The 17333-nt window shown below is 46.7% G+C and overlaps 1 protein-coding gene across 2 annotated transcripts in view; it reads left to right on the top strand.

Moving 5' to 3' along the window:
* Positions 1 to 17075, top strand: part of LOC125448341 (bridging integrator 2-like) — a 73629-nt gene extending 56554 nt beyond the window's left edge. For both annotated transcript variants that reach the window (XM_048523599.2, XM_048523600.2), the window contains 4 exons: positions 1836 to 3000; positions 7939 to 8112; positions 13954 to 14049; positions 16718 to 17075. In XM_048523599.2, coding sequence (XP_048379556.2) covers positions 1836 to 3000; positions 7939 to 8112; positions 13954 to 14049; positions 16718 to 16825 — 1543 coding nt within the window. In that variant the 3' untranslated portion in view covers positions 16826 to 17075. The remainder of the gene's footprint in view (positions 1 to 1835; positions 3001 to 7938; positions 8113 to 13953; positions 14050 to 16717) is intronic.
* The last annotated feature ends 258 nt before the right edge of the window (positions 17076 to 17333 follow it).

Here is a 17333-nt window from a genome sequence, read left to right on the forward strand (position 1 = left end):
GCATCTCCTGCTATGCCCAAGACTTTATCTGCCTTCACTATGTTGTGAGGAGCATCTCCCGTAGAGACTCACACTTCAGCATGTATCACCAATCTCCCTGATCTGGCTCTGGCCTCATTCTGTGGTCTCACATCATCTCCTCTCCTGAGCAGATATAAAGTTCACTCCTTGCTTTTCTTTGGAGAATGAGTTCTACATTCCTCTGAGTTTCTTGTTCACTGATATCAGTGCATTACAATTCCTCCTTCTCACCCGCTTTGATCTGTTTCACCCCTGTGTGATCTCAGTTTCTTTGTTCCCCTTGTAATAATTGCTTCTCCCTGTTGGCCTCTGATTTCCACTCTCACCCAGGCTTGTCAACATCCATCTTTCCCTGTTTGTTTCATTAAATTTGGAACATGGTGTTCAGTTTCTTCTTTATGCTGTTTCTGGTCATCTTCAGGCATGTTTGGCTGGAGCATCTAAGACAAAGGTGGAAGTTTTATTCTAAAAGCTCCATCTCCAACCCATCAATAACTCTGAACCCATTCTGAGTGAAATTTGGCGAAATTAAGACCTTATTCTTTTGTGTATCATGTCGCAATTGTAAGAACTCCTTCTTTGGCTTCTCCATTCATTTGAGGATGATGGGGTGATTGTGTCACTTGTATAAAACTATATTTCTAAACTGCAGAGCGTCATTCAGGACTACAATGTTCAAAATCCCATACATTGCGAAGAGTCTCTTGGGTGACTCTATCGTGATCTCCGTCATAGCTTTGTGTAACAGAGGCTCAGTGGTTTGTCCTACTTGTGCACTGTCAGGGTTCTGTGTAGACAGCTTTCCCCAGTCAATATGCTGCTGAATCTCCTCTGCACCCTGTCCAGTGCAATCACATGAATGATTTTATTGACATGTGTATTTGACACCATTTTGAATAATTTGAGAATAAGGAGACAAAAGGAAGATATAAGTTAAAGAGAGTCCATCAGTCCTGAGTCAGCTTCTCACCATCAATGACACCTGCACTGCTTTGTTTTCCTTAAGTGTGCTGACCAGGGCTGCACACCATACTCCATCTGTGGCCGAACAAACATTATGTACAGCTCCATCAAAACCTCCCTGCGTCTTGTGTTCCATATGCCTCCTTAACCACCTTATCTACCTGTCCTGCTGCCTTCAACAACCTATGGACATGAACACCAAGGTCTCTCTGACCCTCTGTACTTGCAAGAGCTCCACTATTCATTGTGCACTCCCTTGCCTTGTTAGTCCTCCTAAAATTGCTTAAATGTCCTTCATAAGACCACCTTCCCCCACCCTCGATCCCAGGAATGAGTTGAGTGAATCTGAATTCTCACCTCCTTTTGGCTCCTCTGTCCGGATGGTGCCAGCTGGCACTGGCTGAATTTTGTCCTTTACCCGAGTGGCCAGTTTGTAGTGTGAGGCCGTACGTGGGTGTGTTTGCTGTTAGCTCCAGCTGTGAATTCCCATAGCACTGCTGTCCCACATCTAATCGAACATGTCGGGGAGCTGAGCCTGACTCAAGCACCTCCTCATCTGAGAAACATGGAAAATAGGAGCAGGAGGAGGCCATTCAGCCCTGTGAGCCTGCTCTGCCTTTCAGTATGATCATCCAACCCAGCCCCTACTTTCTCCCCATACCCTTTGATCCCTTTAGCCCTAAGAACTATATCTAAATCAACCCGGAGTATTCACTGTGTGATGCATCTGGCTCAGTACCACAGTAAACTGGGCTCTCGTCTTCCTGAGCTAACAACTGGTTGTGATGGCTTTTATTAACACTGTTGATCACCTATGAACACATGACGTACCTGTGCTTTCTCTGTTACAGCAACAGGCGTTCATTGATTATCTCGTCACCGGTCAATCCTGCAAGTCAACTTTCAACCTCGTCAGAGATCAGCCTTGACCAATCCCCAGCGGCCGCTGCTTTGCCAGAGGAAGAGGCAGTACCTCCTAGTGCCCCATCATCCACTGAAACTGATCTGGCACAACCAACGGCACCGAGTCAGGCAGCCCCTGAAACGACCGAGCCACACAAGGAGGTCCTCCCTGCTGCTGCATCGTCATCTGTCGAAACTCCGAAACCTCTCCCACGCTTATCGTTAAGCAAGATTGAGTCCCTCGATCTCCCTTCTTCCGAGGCACAATCTCCTCTCGCCTCCCCTCAAGATACGTCAGCATTGGCTGATCTGGAACTTGCTGAGAAGCCTGGAGATTCGAGGTCAGAGTCCCCTGCCAAGGTGGTCAACACTCCTCCACTTGAAGCCCCTCAAAGTGACTCATCTCCACTAGAACCAACACTGGATGCAAGGTCTGGCGATGAATCTATCACTGATGGAAAGCACTCAGAAGTGTCAGCCGCCAATGCCTCGCCATCACTGGAAACCTCATCCACTGTTAATGTTGACGCTGGTGAGGAACCTGGCGCAGCCACTGAAGAATTAAATCTTTCGCCAATTCAAAATCCATCAACAGATCTGGCCACAAATCCTTGCCCAGCCCCATCTACTGGAGAAGTACCTCCAATGCCAAATGATGCCCTCGAAGTCTCGCCACCCATCTTGCCTTCTTCTGACAGTCAAGCACCTCGCGAGGAGATCGTGGAGGCTAGCCCTGTAGTACATGAAGATTCCGAGGCCCAACCCTCACCTTTGATGGACGATCGGGCATCATCTGAGGTCCTTCCACAGGCCAGTCCAATAACCTCAGAGGTAGGACCTGAAAGCCAGGCCTTGAGTGAAGCCTTGCCCTCCCCTGAGGAAAGTACATTCGATGAGGTGACGAGTTCAAGTAGCCCTCCAGCTCCTGAAATGCCACAAACTTGTATTGGGGAAAAAATGCCTCCTAAAGCTCAGAGCGAAGGCCCAGTACTTTCAGTTTTCCTTCCAGAGAATGATACCTTGAGCTCGTCAGAAGATGGCTCCCAGGATGCTCCAGAGCCTTGTGAACCCGCCGTAACATCCGACCCAACATCACCGGAGCCAGTGCCTCAGGTAAGGGGGATAGAGACATCGGGCTGATCAAAATTCAAGGAACCACTCACACACCCCTGTCTGGTTTCTGTCCAGCCCCACTCTTGCACTGTTGAAAGAAACTAGGAGTCATTCCATCATCATAAAGTGTGATTGTGTAGAACAGTTGCAGCTCTGAGGTGCATACCTGGGATTATCTTGGTTTGAAGACAATGGATAAATGTGTGAAAATGATTTTTTATTCAAAGACATTACAAATATGTGGATCACACAATTCCCTCTGACAATTCCCTCTTCATTTGGTCTTTGAGGGACATCATCTCTTCCGTTTCCACTGTTTTGTCTATCTTAAAATCTTCTTTTTTCTCTTTCCCAATCATTCCACTCTTTTCTAGTTCAATGCATCCCTTTGTTTCTCCCCTCTCGGAGTCCTCAGCTCTCCCGGTCCTCGCTTCCCAAACCTTTGGCCCTCCTCAAGTTGACTTCTCCCTTACAGACATCCCATGTGGAGTCCCTTGTGGTCCATCTATTGCCTGACCCTGCTGGCATCCTTCAATGGGGATGGGCCAGTGAAGCACTCAGCAAACCTGAGTGTGCCTCCTCATCTCACTCTCCCATTGAGCTTTCCATCCTGTATTTATGGAAGCTATTGTAGAATTATAGAGTCATATAGCTCAGAAACAGTCCCTTTGGTCCAACGAGTCCATTCCAACCATAATCCCAAACTAAACTAGTCCCACCTCCCTGCAGTTGGCCCGTATCCCCTCAAACATTTCTTTTCATGTACTTATCCAAATGTTGTAACTCTACCCACATCCGCCACTTCTTCTGGAAGTTCATTCCACACATAAACCACTCTCTGTGTAAGCAAAATTGTCCCTCATGTCTTTTTTAAATCTTTTGCCTGTCACCTTAAAAATGCCGTACCCTTGGGAAAAGACACCCGCCATTCACTTTATCTGCACCCCTTATGATTTTATAAGCCTCTATGAGGTCACCCCTCAGCCTCCTATGCTCCAATGAAAAATGTCCCAGCCTACTCAGCCTCTCCTCACTACTCAAACTGTCAATTCCCAGCAACATCCCAGTAAATCACTCCTGAACCCTCTCCAATTTATTAATATCCTTCCTATAACTAGGGAACCAGAACTGGACAAGTTACTCCAGAAGAGGCCTCACCAACGTTCTGTGTAACCTCAGCATGCTGTCCCAACCTTCTGTAAGGTGTCTCATTATTCTTTTTATTATTCTGATTGTTGACAATCTCCTTCCTGACCAACTCACCCTCTGACTGCAGATTCGATCAAAGGCTGTGTTGTGCATCTCCATCCAGCCTGCCCATTCACTGGTGAACACCCTTGCTGCTCCATGAATTTATTGTGGCCTTTATGGAAACCTGGCTGAGGGGTGCTGTAACCTTTCCCCTGGAATATCTCCCACCACTTGTCCCTGCCAGACTATCACAGTGGTGCTGTGACCCTTTCACTCCTCCTTTCAGCGTCTTACTCCTTTCACTTCTCATTCAAATTTCTCACTTGCTATGCTTACCCAAGTAAACAAAACACAGAAACCCACAAAATAGGAGCAGGTGTAGGCCATTCAGCCCATTGAGCCTGCTCTGCTAGTCAGTAGGATCATAGCTGATCATCCTACTCAGTCCCCTGTTCCCACTTTCTCCCCATAACTTTTGATACCTGTAGCCCTACGAACTCTCTCTAACTCCTTCTTGAAAGCAATGCATTGGCCTCAACCTCTTGCTGTGACAGAGAATTCCACAGGCTCCCCACTCTCTGTGTGAAGACATCTCTCTTCATCTCAGTCCTAAATGGCCTACGCCTTACCCCTACATTGTCACCCTCCCCACCCACACCCCCCTCCTCCGTGTTCTGTACTCCCCAGCCATCAGGAACATCCCCCCTGTGTTTACCCTGTCTAGTCTTGTTAGAATTTTCTAGGTTTCTATGAGATCTCCCCTCCATCATTCTTCTAAACGCCAGTGAATATCGCCCTCACTGTCTCTCATCATACATCTGTCCTGTCATCTAGATAATAAAAATTTTTCACTGCACTTCCTTTGCTGCTTCTCACCGTTAGCCTCTGCATCGACTGCCCTCTCATTCTTTGTGCTTTCGATCTCTATCTCACCTTCCCTGAGTTCATTGCCTTTGTAACCTCCCTAAATATCTCCCTCTGTATAAACTCCTCAATCCTTATTCAAGGCCGTAACTTTGTTCTTGCTGGTTTTAGTGAAACTAGCATGCTCTCTCTCTTTCTCTCTGTCCTCCCTGGTACCTTCCTCGTCTTCATTTCTGTAAATCCGAGGAACACAGATTGGCATGGATGTGATCAACACCAGATTTGTTGGTCCTTTACTCAATCTGGATGCCCAATAAAGCACTTTCACATCCTGCTGTGTCTTGAAGATATCTAACGAACTGGCTTAACAGCTTTCAGTGCGAGAGAATTCCACAGGTTCAGAACTCTCTGAGTGAAGAAATTCCTCCTCATCTCAGGCCTGAATGGCTTTACCCCTTATTCTTAGACTGTGACCCCTTGTTCTGGACTTGCCCAACATCAGGAATGTTCTTCCCGCATCTAGCCTGTCCAGTCCCATCAGGATTTTATATGCTTCTATAAGACCCACCCCCACCTCATGCCATCGACCGTCCCCTGCCCATGCTTCTAAATTCCAGTCAGTATAAGCCCAGTCGATCCAGTCTTTCTTCATATGTCAGTCCTGCCGTCCTGGGAATCAGTCTGGTGAACCGTTGCTGGACTCCCTCCATAACAAGAACGTCCTTTTTCAGGGTAGGAAACAAAAACTGCAGACAATACTCAAGGTGTGACCTCACCGAAGCCCTCTATAATTGCAGCAAGACATTCTCACTCCAATACTGAAACCCTCCAAAGATGTTTGCCTAGACCCTCACTTTTTCTTATTTTTAAAGGCAAGTGTAAGGTGTTGTGCCCAGGATGCAATTTGATTGGTCACACTACCAGGCTTGAAGCAAAACATGCTTTATTCTTACACTATAGTTAAAATACAGACATAATAAAATACAGAATAAAATAGATTAGCTTAACTATAACTTCTATTGAAATACTTAACAAGATAATATACATGTTGACTACCACTGATTAGCTGTTCCATTATAGTAATATTCCAGAAACACACCCTTGGCAAAGGCACATTTGGTGAAATAAATTGTCTCACATGCAGTTCTCCAGTCCAGGAGGAAAGAACATCAAGAGAAAAGTTTGAGAGAGAGAAAGAACTCAGACCTTTTGCTGTAGCAGAAGAAGGTGTATTGCAGCTTCCAAACCCCAACGGCCGCTGAAAATTTAACTAAAATTCTGGTTCTGTGGCAGCTTGACCCTACCCCTTCAGGCTGCTTCTATTGTTCCAAATTTTAAAAAAAACAAGGTCTCACTTTATTGGCTTGGAGCAAAGCACTCGGTACCTCTGTCTCAACCTCTCTTTAAAAAAAAAACAAGTCAAAATGTACCTATTAAAGCCAGAGTATTGCCACACAGGGTGTGAGCATCACTGGTGAGGCCAGTATTTGCTGCCCATCCCAATTTCTTGAACTAATTGGCTTTCCCATTTCGGAGGCAGTTAAGTGTCAACAATATTGCTGTAGGTCTGGAGTCACATGTAGACCAGACCAGGTAAAGATGGCAGATTTCCTGCCCTGAAGGGAACCAAGTGAGCTCTTACAACAATTGACAGTTATCATAGTTATCACCTCTGAGAGTTGATTGAATTTTATGATTGGATTTTGTTGCCATGGTGGGATTTGAATTCATGACGGCTGAGTTTTAGCTTGGGCATTACGGTTATTTAACTGTCACCCCTGTCCAATATTCCAGGATCTTCCCAAATGCACACATAATATGCAATTTCTTTTCTCTATTGCACACCATCTTCTTCAACCTTTTTCTCTCCCTCCCCTCCGGCCCCTCCACCCTCACCTCCAACAACTCACGCATCTCTTTTGCACGAAGATTGAGATGGCCCATTTGGCTGTGCCTGTTACTTTCCTCATTTTCCACCTAGCCTTCCATTTAATGAGGAGGCACGGTGGCTCATTGGTTAGCACTGCTTCTTCACAGCGCCAAGAACCCGGTTTTGATTCCACCCTCTGGCGACTGTCTGTGTGGAGTTTGCACATTCTCCCTGTGTCTGGGTGGGTTTCCTCCAGGTGCTCTGGTTTCCTCCCACAGTCCAAAGATGTGCAGGTTAGGGTGGATTAACCATGTATATTGCCCGTAGTATCCAGGGATACCTGGGTTAGATGGGGTGTTGAGTCTAGTTAGGATGCAATTCAGATGGTCGTTGTGGACTCAATGGGTCAAATGGCCTGCTTCCACACTGTAGGCATTCTATGAAATGATTCCCCCTCCTCTTCACTCCCCTCCTCTCTTCAACCTGAGCCCTAAAGCCATGAAATATCAGTTTTGGAACAAGTCAGAGGTAATGATGTGACTAATTTTGAATTCAAGGCAGGGAGTGTTGGTAAGGGAGGAAGACAAGTTACTGCTCACTCAGGGAGTCAAGTTGCTGTGGCAACAGATGTTTTTACCAACACATTGTACCCTCGAGATCTGGATAATGATTGTTTAGGCTCCGATTCTCATCCCACTTCATGAAGGACCTGAATCTCTCCCACTATTACTACCTGCCATTGGTGTCAGTTGGAAGGGTTCACAAGTTGATCCTTAACTCGCTATCAATTCGCTACCTTCCTTGTCCATCATGTCCTGGGAGTGGGACTCAGAACTGGAGCTTCTAGCTCAGAGGCGGAGACGCTGCCCACTCCATCACAAGGACTGCAGGACCAGCGATCTTAAGCCTTGCATTGATATATCTGACCCAGTTGCGTGTCATAAATGATAGGGGAAATTTATTTTCAAAACTGCCAATACTGAGTTTCATACCATTACGTTTATCCCATTTAGGACATGGCTGTTCCTGTTGCTGATAAGGGCAAGGTGGAAGACAACAGAGATAAGGCTGATGAAAGAAAAGAGGCGTCTCTGTCTTCCTCAGGCAGTGAAGGACTGACATTGGATGAAAGCAATGCTGTGGAACAGTCAGCTTGTGAAGAACTGCCACCTGGATTTATGTATAAGGTACATATGGTCCCGTCTGAGGCAAGGGACACACTGTTCCATTGCACCACTAGTCACATTATCAGTGCAAATGTTTAAGTTACTCAGTTGCATCTCGCTGGGGTCGGCCAAACCCCACTATTCACAGAGTTACCACAGCCCTTAAAGCTTCTAAAAGTACGTGGAATTCCCCCATTTTTCTGTCTTGAAGACGCAGGTTGATAGAAAGCACAGACCAGGTTTTGGGTATTCTACAAATACATGAAAGACAAAAGGGTTACGATGGAGAGAATAGGGCCCCTTAAAGATCAGCAAGGCCACCCATGTGTGGAACTGCAGGAGATGATGGAGATACTAAATGAGTATTTTGCGTCAGTATTTAGGGTGGAGAAGGATTTCGAAGCTAGAGAAATTGGAGAAATAAATAGCGACGTCTTGAAAAATGTCCATACGAGAGAAGAGGAGGTGCTGGGTGTCTTAAAACACATAAAGGTGGATAAATACCTGGCACCATTAGTTGTACCCTAAAACTCTGTGGGAAGCTAGAGAAGTGCTTGCTGGGCCCCTTGCATTATCGATAGCCACAGGTGAGGTGCCAGAAGACTGGAGGTTGGCCAATGTGGTGCCGCTATTTAAGAAAGGTGGTAAGGAAAAGCCACAGGGATCTATAGACTGGTGAGCCTGACATCGGTGGGTAAGTTGATGGAGGGGATCCTGAGGGACAGGATTTACATGTATTTGAAAAGGCAAGGACTGATTAGGGATAGTCAACATGGCTTTGTGCGCAGGAAATTGTGTCTCAAAAATTTGAGTATTTTGAAGACATAATGAAGAGGACTGATGAAGGCAGAGTGGACTGGAGTAAGGTGTTCAACAAGGTTCCTCATGGTAGACTGGTTAGCAAGGATAGATCTCATGGGATACAGGGAGAACCTGCCATTTGGATACAGAACTAGCTCAAAGGTAGGAGACAGAGGGTGGCGATGGAGGGTTGCTTTTCAGACTGGAGGCCTGCGACCAGCAGGTGATGGTGGGTCCACTGCTTTTGGTCAATTATAGAAATAATTGTGAACATAAGAGGTATGGTTAGTAAGTTTGCAGATGACACCAAAATTGATGGTGTGGTAGACAGTGAAGAAGGTTACCTCAGTGTACAGTGGGACCTTGATCAGATGGCCATTGGGCCGAGGAGTGGCAGATGGAGTTTAATTTAGATAAATGTGAGGTACTGCATTTTTGGAAAGGTAAATCAGGGCAAGACTTATACACTTAATGGTAAGGGCCTGGGGAGTAATGCTGAATAAAGAGACCTTGGAGTACACGTTCATATTTCCTTGAAAGTGGAGCTGCAGGTCGACAGGGTAGTGAAGGAGGTGTTTGGTATGCTCGCTTTTACTGGTCAGTGCCTTGAGTATAGGAGTTGGGAGGGCCATGTTGCAGCTGTACAGGACATTGGTTAGGCCATTATTGTAATACTGTGTTCACTTTTGGCCTCTCTGCTCTCGGAAAGATGTTGTGAAACCCAAAAGGGTTCAAAAAAGATTTACAAGGACGTTGCTGGGGTTGGAGGGTCTGAGCTACAGGGAGAGGGTGAATAGGCTGAGGAATTTTCCCTGGAGCATCAGAAGCTGAGGGGTGACCTTATAGAGATTTATAAAATCATGAGGGGCATGGATAGGGTAAATAGGCAAGGCCTTTTCCTCCAGGGTAGGGGAGTTCAAAACTAGAGGGGCATAGGTTTAAGGAGCAAGGGAAAAGTTATAAAAGGGGCCGAAGGGGCAACATTTTCTTTCAGAGGATGGTGTGTGTATGGAATGAGCTGCCAAGGGAAGTGGTGGAGGCTGGTACGATTCCAACATTTAAAAAAGAATCTGGATGGGTATATGAATAGGAAGGGTTTACAGAAAATGGAGAAATAAATGGCAACATCTTGAAAAATGTCCATATTGGAGGGGAGGAGGTGCTGGGTGTCTTAAAACACATAAAGGTGGATACATTCCTGGGACCTGATTAGGTGTACCCTGGAACTCTGTGGGAAGCTAGAGAAGTGATTGTGGGCCAAATGCTGGAAAATGGGACTAGACTGATTTCGGATTTCTAGTGAGCATGGACGAGTTGGACCAAATGGCCAGTTTCTATATTGTACAGCTCTATGACTCTACTTACAAGAATTGTGATTTACTACAAGGAAATAGGTTCTGGCTGTAGATAAACAATTATGAGCTGTCAGCATATAATGACAAATTAAAACTCTAACCCTCTTATAAACTACCCCATGACACTCTCATATAGACTCACAGACACAGACACACACACACACACACACACACACACACTCTCGCACACACATCCAGATTCTCCCTCGCGCACACACTCAAAATCTCACACACACAAGTATAAACTCTCAGACACACTCACACACAGGCACACATACACTCTCATACAGACACACACACAGAATCTCTCTCTCACCCACATACGCACACAAACTCTCACATACACTGACATGCACTCAGAATCTCACAAGCATGCACACACTCAGACTGTCTTTCAAACACACACAGGCACACGAGTCTCTCTCTCTCACAATCACACACACACACACACACACACACACACACACTCAAAATCTGACACATGCAACACGCATAAACAGACACAAACACTCACTCAGACACATACATAAACAAACATACATACATACTCATACACAAGATACACACATGCACATGCTCACACTCGCACATATGTAAACAGACACACACATAGACGCATGTATGTAAACACACACACACTCTCTCTCACAGAGTAAAACAAAGGACAGAGATTGATGAATTCTCAGTCTGTGGACCTTTTTTTTGCTGCTGATATTTTTCCCCAGATCACCTGTGTCTCTGTTGAGCTTGACAAAATTGAATTGATGACAGCTGTGGACCATTGCAAGATTTTTTAAACAAACATTCAATTCCATTGCAAATCATGCTGAATCCAAGCCTTTGGAAAGTAGTCACAGTTCTGCTTCTCTGTGTTTGCACGATTGTCAAACTACAAGGTGTTGGCTTGATCGGGTTCCCAAATTTCAACCAGGAGAGGGGGCATGATCTTGAACCTTACAACTTCTCACGCTGCTTCTATCTGCTTCTTTTCTTCCTTTCTGATTCTCCAGATGCTTGAAGTGGAAGTCAAATCTAGCAACTGTTGCTAGGTAACGACCAGCTTCGAAGCCTCACGTTATCTTCCAAAGATCTGGGAGCGCAATCAATCCTTTTTATTTCCAGAAACTGTCCAAACAATTCAACATCTTCCAGTTTTTTGTCCTAATAATGCCACAGAATCCTCTGTGAGCTAATGAGTTTAAGTTGGACGTAACTTACTAATATCTCTGACTGGGATTTAACCAGCTAACAAATAAAACCAAAAGAACTGCAGATGCTGGAAATCAGAAACAAAAGCAGAAATTGCTGGAAAATCCCAGCACCTGTGGAGAGAAATCAGAGTTAACATTTCTGGTCCAGTGACCAAGTCTGTTAATCCTACTGTCTGGTTGTTGGAAGTTGCATTGAAACAGAACAATCACCAAAGTGCTTTTGTTATTTGCAAGAATCAATTGATTCTTGCAGCAAAGAGTTGCTCAGTTTTCTGCTGTGCAGGCAATGTGATACCTCCACAAAATACAAGAAATATCTGACTTCCAGCCTTCACTAAGCAAGTACAGCATCCTGGAGCAGGATGTGTCTCGGCTGAAGGAGTATCATGAACCATATACACAGGCTTTGTGCCTACATCTTTTTTTGACTATTCATGAAATATGGCCTTCGCTGGCTGACCAGCATTTATTGCCAGTCCCCAGTGCTCTTTGAGAGGGTGTTGTTGAGTTCTCTTCTTAAGCTGCTGCAGTCCATGTGCTCTAAGTTGACCCACAATGCTTGTAGGGAAGTAATTCCAGGATTTTGACCTGGCAACACTGAAGTAATGGCAATATAGTTCCAAGTCGAGATGGTGAATGGTTTGGAGGGGATCCTGCAGGGGATGGTGTTCCCATGTATCTGCTGCCCTTGTCTTTCTACATGGACGTGGTCATGGGTTTGGAAGGTATTTAGGGACCCTTGGTCAATTTCTGCAATGCATCTTATAGATGGTACACATTGCTGCTACTGAGTGTTGGTGGTGAAGGGAGTGGGATGTTTGTGGATGTGGTGCCAATCAAACGGCTGCTTTGTCCCGGATGTAGTCAAGTTTCTTGAGTGTTGTTGGAGCTGTACCTATCCAGGCAAATGGGGAGTATTCCATCACACTCCTGACTTGTGCCTTGTAGATGGTGGACAGGCTTTGGGGAGTCAGGGGGTGAGATACTTGCTGCAGTATTCATAGCCTTTGAAGTGCACTTATAGCTGCTGTGTTTATGTGGTGACTCCAGTTCGGTATCTGGTAACCCTGAGGATGCTGATAGTGAGAGATGCAGTGATGGTAATGCAATTGACTGTCAAGGAGAGGTCATCAGATTGTGTCTTGTTACAGATGTACTTTGCCTGGCACTCAGTCAAGGGGAAAGGTTGGTTTGGGGTGTCCTTTGCGGTAACCTTAGCCATTCCTGCCAGGAGGAATTGAACCGCAGCTGTTGGCATCACTTGGCATCACAAACCAACAGTCCAGCCAACTGAACTAACCAACCTCCCACAGATGCCCATTTGGAAAACTGGAATGCTGCCATGGGGTCCATCTCATTGTGGGCTCACGGGAATGTGCTCTGAACAATTCAGTGGTAGAATGGGTCAAGCACTTGTTCCACAGAGGAAGATACTCAGGCCAGTCTCAGGTACAAGATGATGCAAATTAAACACAGCATTGCTCGAAGCACTATCGAGGAATGAAGTCCGTTATCTGATGAACTGAGTTGACCGTTAACCCCTCCCTCAGGCTTGGATCATTGATTCCAGCGAGAGGAATCTGCTGCATTTTCGCAAATGCCACCATCCAAAGTGGTGGGACATTTGTGGAACTTAAAGCTGGACAGACCATTGTTTCAGTTGCTCCCTATCTTCCATCTGGTTGAAGTTTGTTTACACAGTTGTAGAGCAGAGGTGAGTCTTAACCTTAATCCCAAACTGGGGATAGGGGATCCTAAGCAGGATTGTGAACTGAAACGTTTGGGTAACCAGCTCCATAGAGCTCCAACAGGTGTATACCATCTTCTTACCCTCTCCAACAAGCCTTTGCCTTCCAGTATACCACCCGAGACACTACCACTACATTTCACAGGCTTCCTTTCCACCCTCCCTACCCCGACTTGACCTTTGAAACTCTCCCGTCTCTCTCTCAGGTCTCACTGAGGGGTCTGTTCGTGCATGAAATGGGGTCAGAATGGGAAAGTAGAGAAAGATAATGAGAACTGCAGATGCTGGAGAATCCGAGATAACAAAGTGTGAGGCTGAATGAACACAGCAGGCCTAGCAGCATCAGAGGAGCACAAAAGCTGACGTTTCGGGCCTAGACCCTTCATCAGAGATGGGGATGGGGTGAGGGTTCTGGAATAAATAGGGAGAGAGGGGGAGGCGGACTGAAGATGGATAGAGGAGAAGATAGGTGGAGAGGAGGGTATAGGTGGGGAGGTAGGGAGGGGATAGGTCAGTCCGGGGAAGACTGACAGGTCAAGGAGGCGGGATGGGGTTAGTAGGTAGGAAATGGAGGTGCGGCTTGGGGTGGGAGGAGGGGATGGGTGAGAGGAAGAACAGGTTCGCGAGGCAGAGACAGGCTGGGCTGGTTTTGGGATGCAGTGGGGGGAAGGGGAGATGGTTTGGCAAGGCAATGGTGGCAATTTCACGCGCGAAAGAGATTTGATCCATGCTGTGTTTTCTTTTGCAGGTTAAGGCCACACACAACTCCTGTGAGGAGGCATACTTACAGTTTACTCAGGGGGATATCATATTGGTTCTGTCTGTCAATGGGACTCAGATGGAGGTGAGCAATTTATGGACTGAGCAGAGAAGCAAGTGACACAATGCGGTCTGCACCCAGCATTGAGAGACAGCCAGTGTTCCCAAGTCAGGCCTGCTCCCGCTGCCTGCAGGAAAAGGATTTGACTTGCAATCCCATGAACTCATGAATGGCTGTTAGTGCAGTGACAGGCTTCACAGAACAACCAGGGGTGTGTTTACCACTGTGCCAAGAAGGAGGGATAAAGGTGGCAGGGGATATATCAAGCTGCAACACCAAGAGGCAGAAGGGGAATGTATGGTTGTGATTGAGAGTGTCACTGTGAGACGAATGACTTGGCTTTAATGTTTATAAAGTGGCAGAACTGCCTACAACAGTACTGTGCCACACTGTTATACAGTGACGAACCTGGCCCCACAAGCTGTGTACCCTAGTGTTACACAGTGACAGACTTATATCCACCACGACTGCACCCTAGTGTTATACAGTGACAGACCCGTCCCCACTAGTACTGTACCCCAGTGTTATACAGTGACAGACCTGTCCCCCACCGGTACTGTACCCCAGTGTTATACAGTGACAGACCCGTCCCCACTAGTACTGTACCCCAGTGTTATACCGTGACAGACCTGTCCCCACCAGTACTGTACCCCAGTGTTATATAGTGACACACCTGCACCCACTGGCACTGTACCCCAGTGTTATACAGAGACACACCTGTCCCCACCGGTACTGTACCCCAGCGCTATACAGTGACAGACCTGTCCCCACCGGTACTGTACCCCAATGTTATACAGCGACAGACCTGTCCCCCACCAGTACTGTACCCCAGTGTTATACGGTGACAGACCCTTCCCCCACCGGCACCGTACGCCAGTGTTATACAGCGACAGACACTGTCCTCCAACAGTACTGTACCCCAGTGTTACACAGTGACAGACCCATCCCCACCGGTACTGTACCCCAATGTTATACAGTGACAGACCTGTCCTCACCGGTACTGTACCCCCATCTTATACAGCGACAGACCTGTCCCCACCGGTCCTGTACACCAGTGTTATACAGTGACAGATCTGTCCCCACCGGTACTGTACTCCAGTGTTATACAGTGATAGACCTGTCCCCACTGGTACTGTACTCCAGTGTGATACAGTGACAGACTTGTCCCCACCGGTACTGTACTCCAGTGTTATACAGTGACAGACCTGTCCCCACCGGTACTGTACTCCAGTGTGATACAGTGACAGACTTGTCCCCACTGGTCCTGTACCCCAGTGTTACACAGTGACAGACCTGTCCCCACCGGTACTGTACCCCAGTGTTACACAGTGACAGGCCTGTCCCTACCAGTACTGTACCCCCATCTTATACAGTGACAGACCTGTCCCCTACCGGTACTGTACCCCAATGTTATACAGTGACAGACCTGTCCCCACCGGTACTGTACCCCAGTGTTATGCAGTGACAGACCTGTCCCCACCCAGTACTGTACCCCAGTGTTATACAGTGACAGACCTGTGCCCCACCGGTACTGTACCCCAGTGTTATACAGTGACAGACCTGTCTCCACCGGTACTGTTCCCCAGTGTTATACAGTGACAGACCTGTCCCCACCAGTACGGTACCCCAGTGTTATACAGTGACAGACCTGTCCCCACCAGTACTGTACCCCAGTGTTATACAGTGACAGACCTGTCCCCACCAGTACTGTACACCAGTGTTATACAGCGACAGACCTGTCCCCACCGGTACTGTACCCCAGTGTTATACAGTGACAGACCTGTCCCCACCAGTACGGTACCCCAGTGTTATACAGTGACAGACCCGTCCCCACCATTACTTTACACCAGTGTTATACAGCGACAGACCTGTCCCCTCCGGTACTGTACCCCAGTGTTATACAGTGACAGACCTGTCCCCACCGGTACTGTACCCCAGTGCTATACAGTGACAGACCTGTCCCCACCGGTACAGTACCCCAGTGTTATACGTGACAGACCTGTCCCCACCGGTACCGTACCCCAGTGTTATACAGCGACAGACCTGTCCCCTCCGGTACTGTACCCCAGTGTTATACAGTGACAGACCTGTCCCCACCGGCACTGTACCCCAGTGCTATACAGTGACAGATCTGTCCCCACCGGTACAGTACCCCAGTGTTATACAGTCACAGACCTGTCCCCACTAGTACTGTACCCCAGTGTTATACAGTAACAGGCAACTCTCCTAGACTGCATGTTTGTAGATGAGGAGTGTGAATTTCTTAATATCGTGATTTGGTACTTTTCTTCATGTAGTTCCCTGGTATGTCAGTATTTATATGAACACAGCTCTTTACTGAACTGCCAAGACCTCCTGTATACTCAGTGTTCTCATGAAGCACTGAACCCTCATGTGTTTTATCTGTTTATGCCATGGCTTTTATCTGTCCAGAGAGTTGTCCAGTTTGCTCCTACTCCTTTTTGCCTGTCTTGTGCAGTATTTGTATAAATTGTGTTAAGATCCTGTCCATTGTGATGGTTCCGGTGTTGATGTGCACTTTGTGTGGTTTATTATTATTATGGGTTGCTCGTTCCAAGTGTTGATGCCAGGTGCACGTGGCCCAGACATAATGCCAGCATTATGCGGAATCCCAATGATGCTGTTGGTCTTTTTGTACTTGTTGATGTGCTGATTTTCATTTCTGTTACAGACTAAAGGATGCCTAATGGGTGTGAGAGAGGCAGATTGGAATCTGATGAAGGATCTTGCCACTCTGCAAGGCCCATTCCCAGAACACCTTGCTGAGCGTGTGGATTGAAAACAGATTTGGTTATTGACACTGCTAGCTCCAACTCCACTGAGAAAGCCATCACATCGCTACATTAATCTAAGTGCAAAGCTGGCTTCCATGGACGGCAATAGCGAGCACAACAACAGAGCTCGGTTGCAGCTGAACAGTGGCAAAGCTGGAGAAGACTTGAAAGAGCTTTATAGTCTCTGTTTGTTTGCCTTTGCCTTGAGTTTCATTTATTGACATGCACTGCATTAAAAAGCCGCATTGTGGAAAACCAGATTGTTGTTTGACTGGGACAGGTTGCCGGCAAAATCTTCCGCACTTTTCCATCCCTTTGACTTGTATGGAACATTGCTTTCCCAATATCCCTTCACTGGGTTCCTGAATGTGTTTGGATAGTGGGGTTGGGTTTGAAAGAGTGATAAATTTGACCTTGTTTCTCTCTTGATTTTGTAATGCAACAATTCAAATTCTGTCATCTATGCACAGTTACGGTATTTGAGCTTTAGGTTTTCATGGCACAAAATGGTTA

Source organism: Stegostoma tigrinum, chromosome X (genome assembly GCF_030684315.1).
Source record: "Stegostoma tigrinum isolate sSteTig4 chromosome X, sSteTig4.hap1, whole genome shotgun sequence".
Classification (NCBI taxonomy): Eukaryota; Metazoa; Chordata; class Chondrichthyes; order Orectolobiformes; family Stegostomatidae; genus Stegostoma; species Stegostoma tigrinum.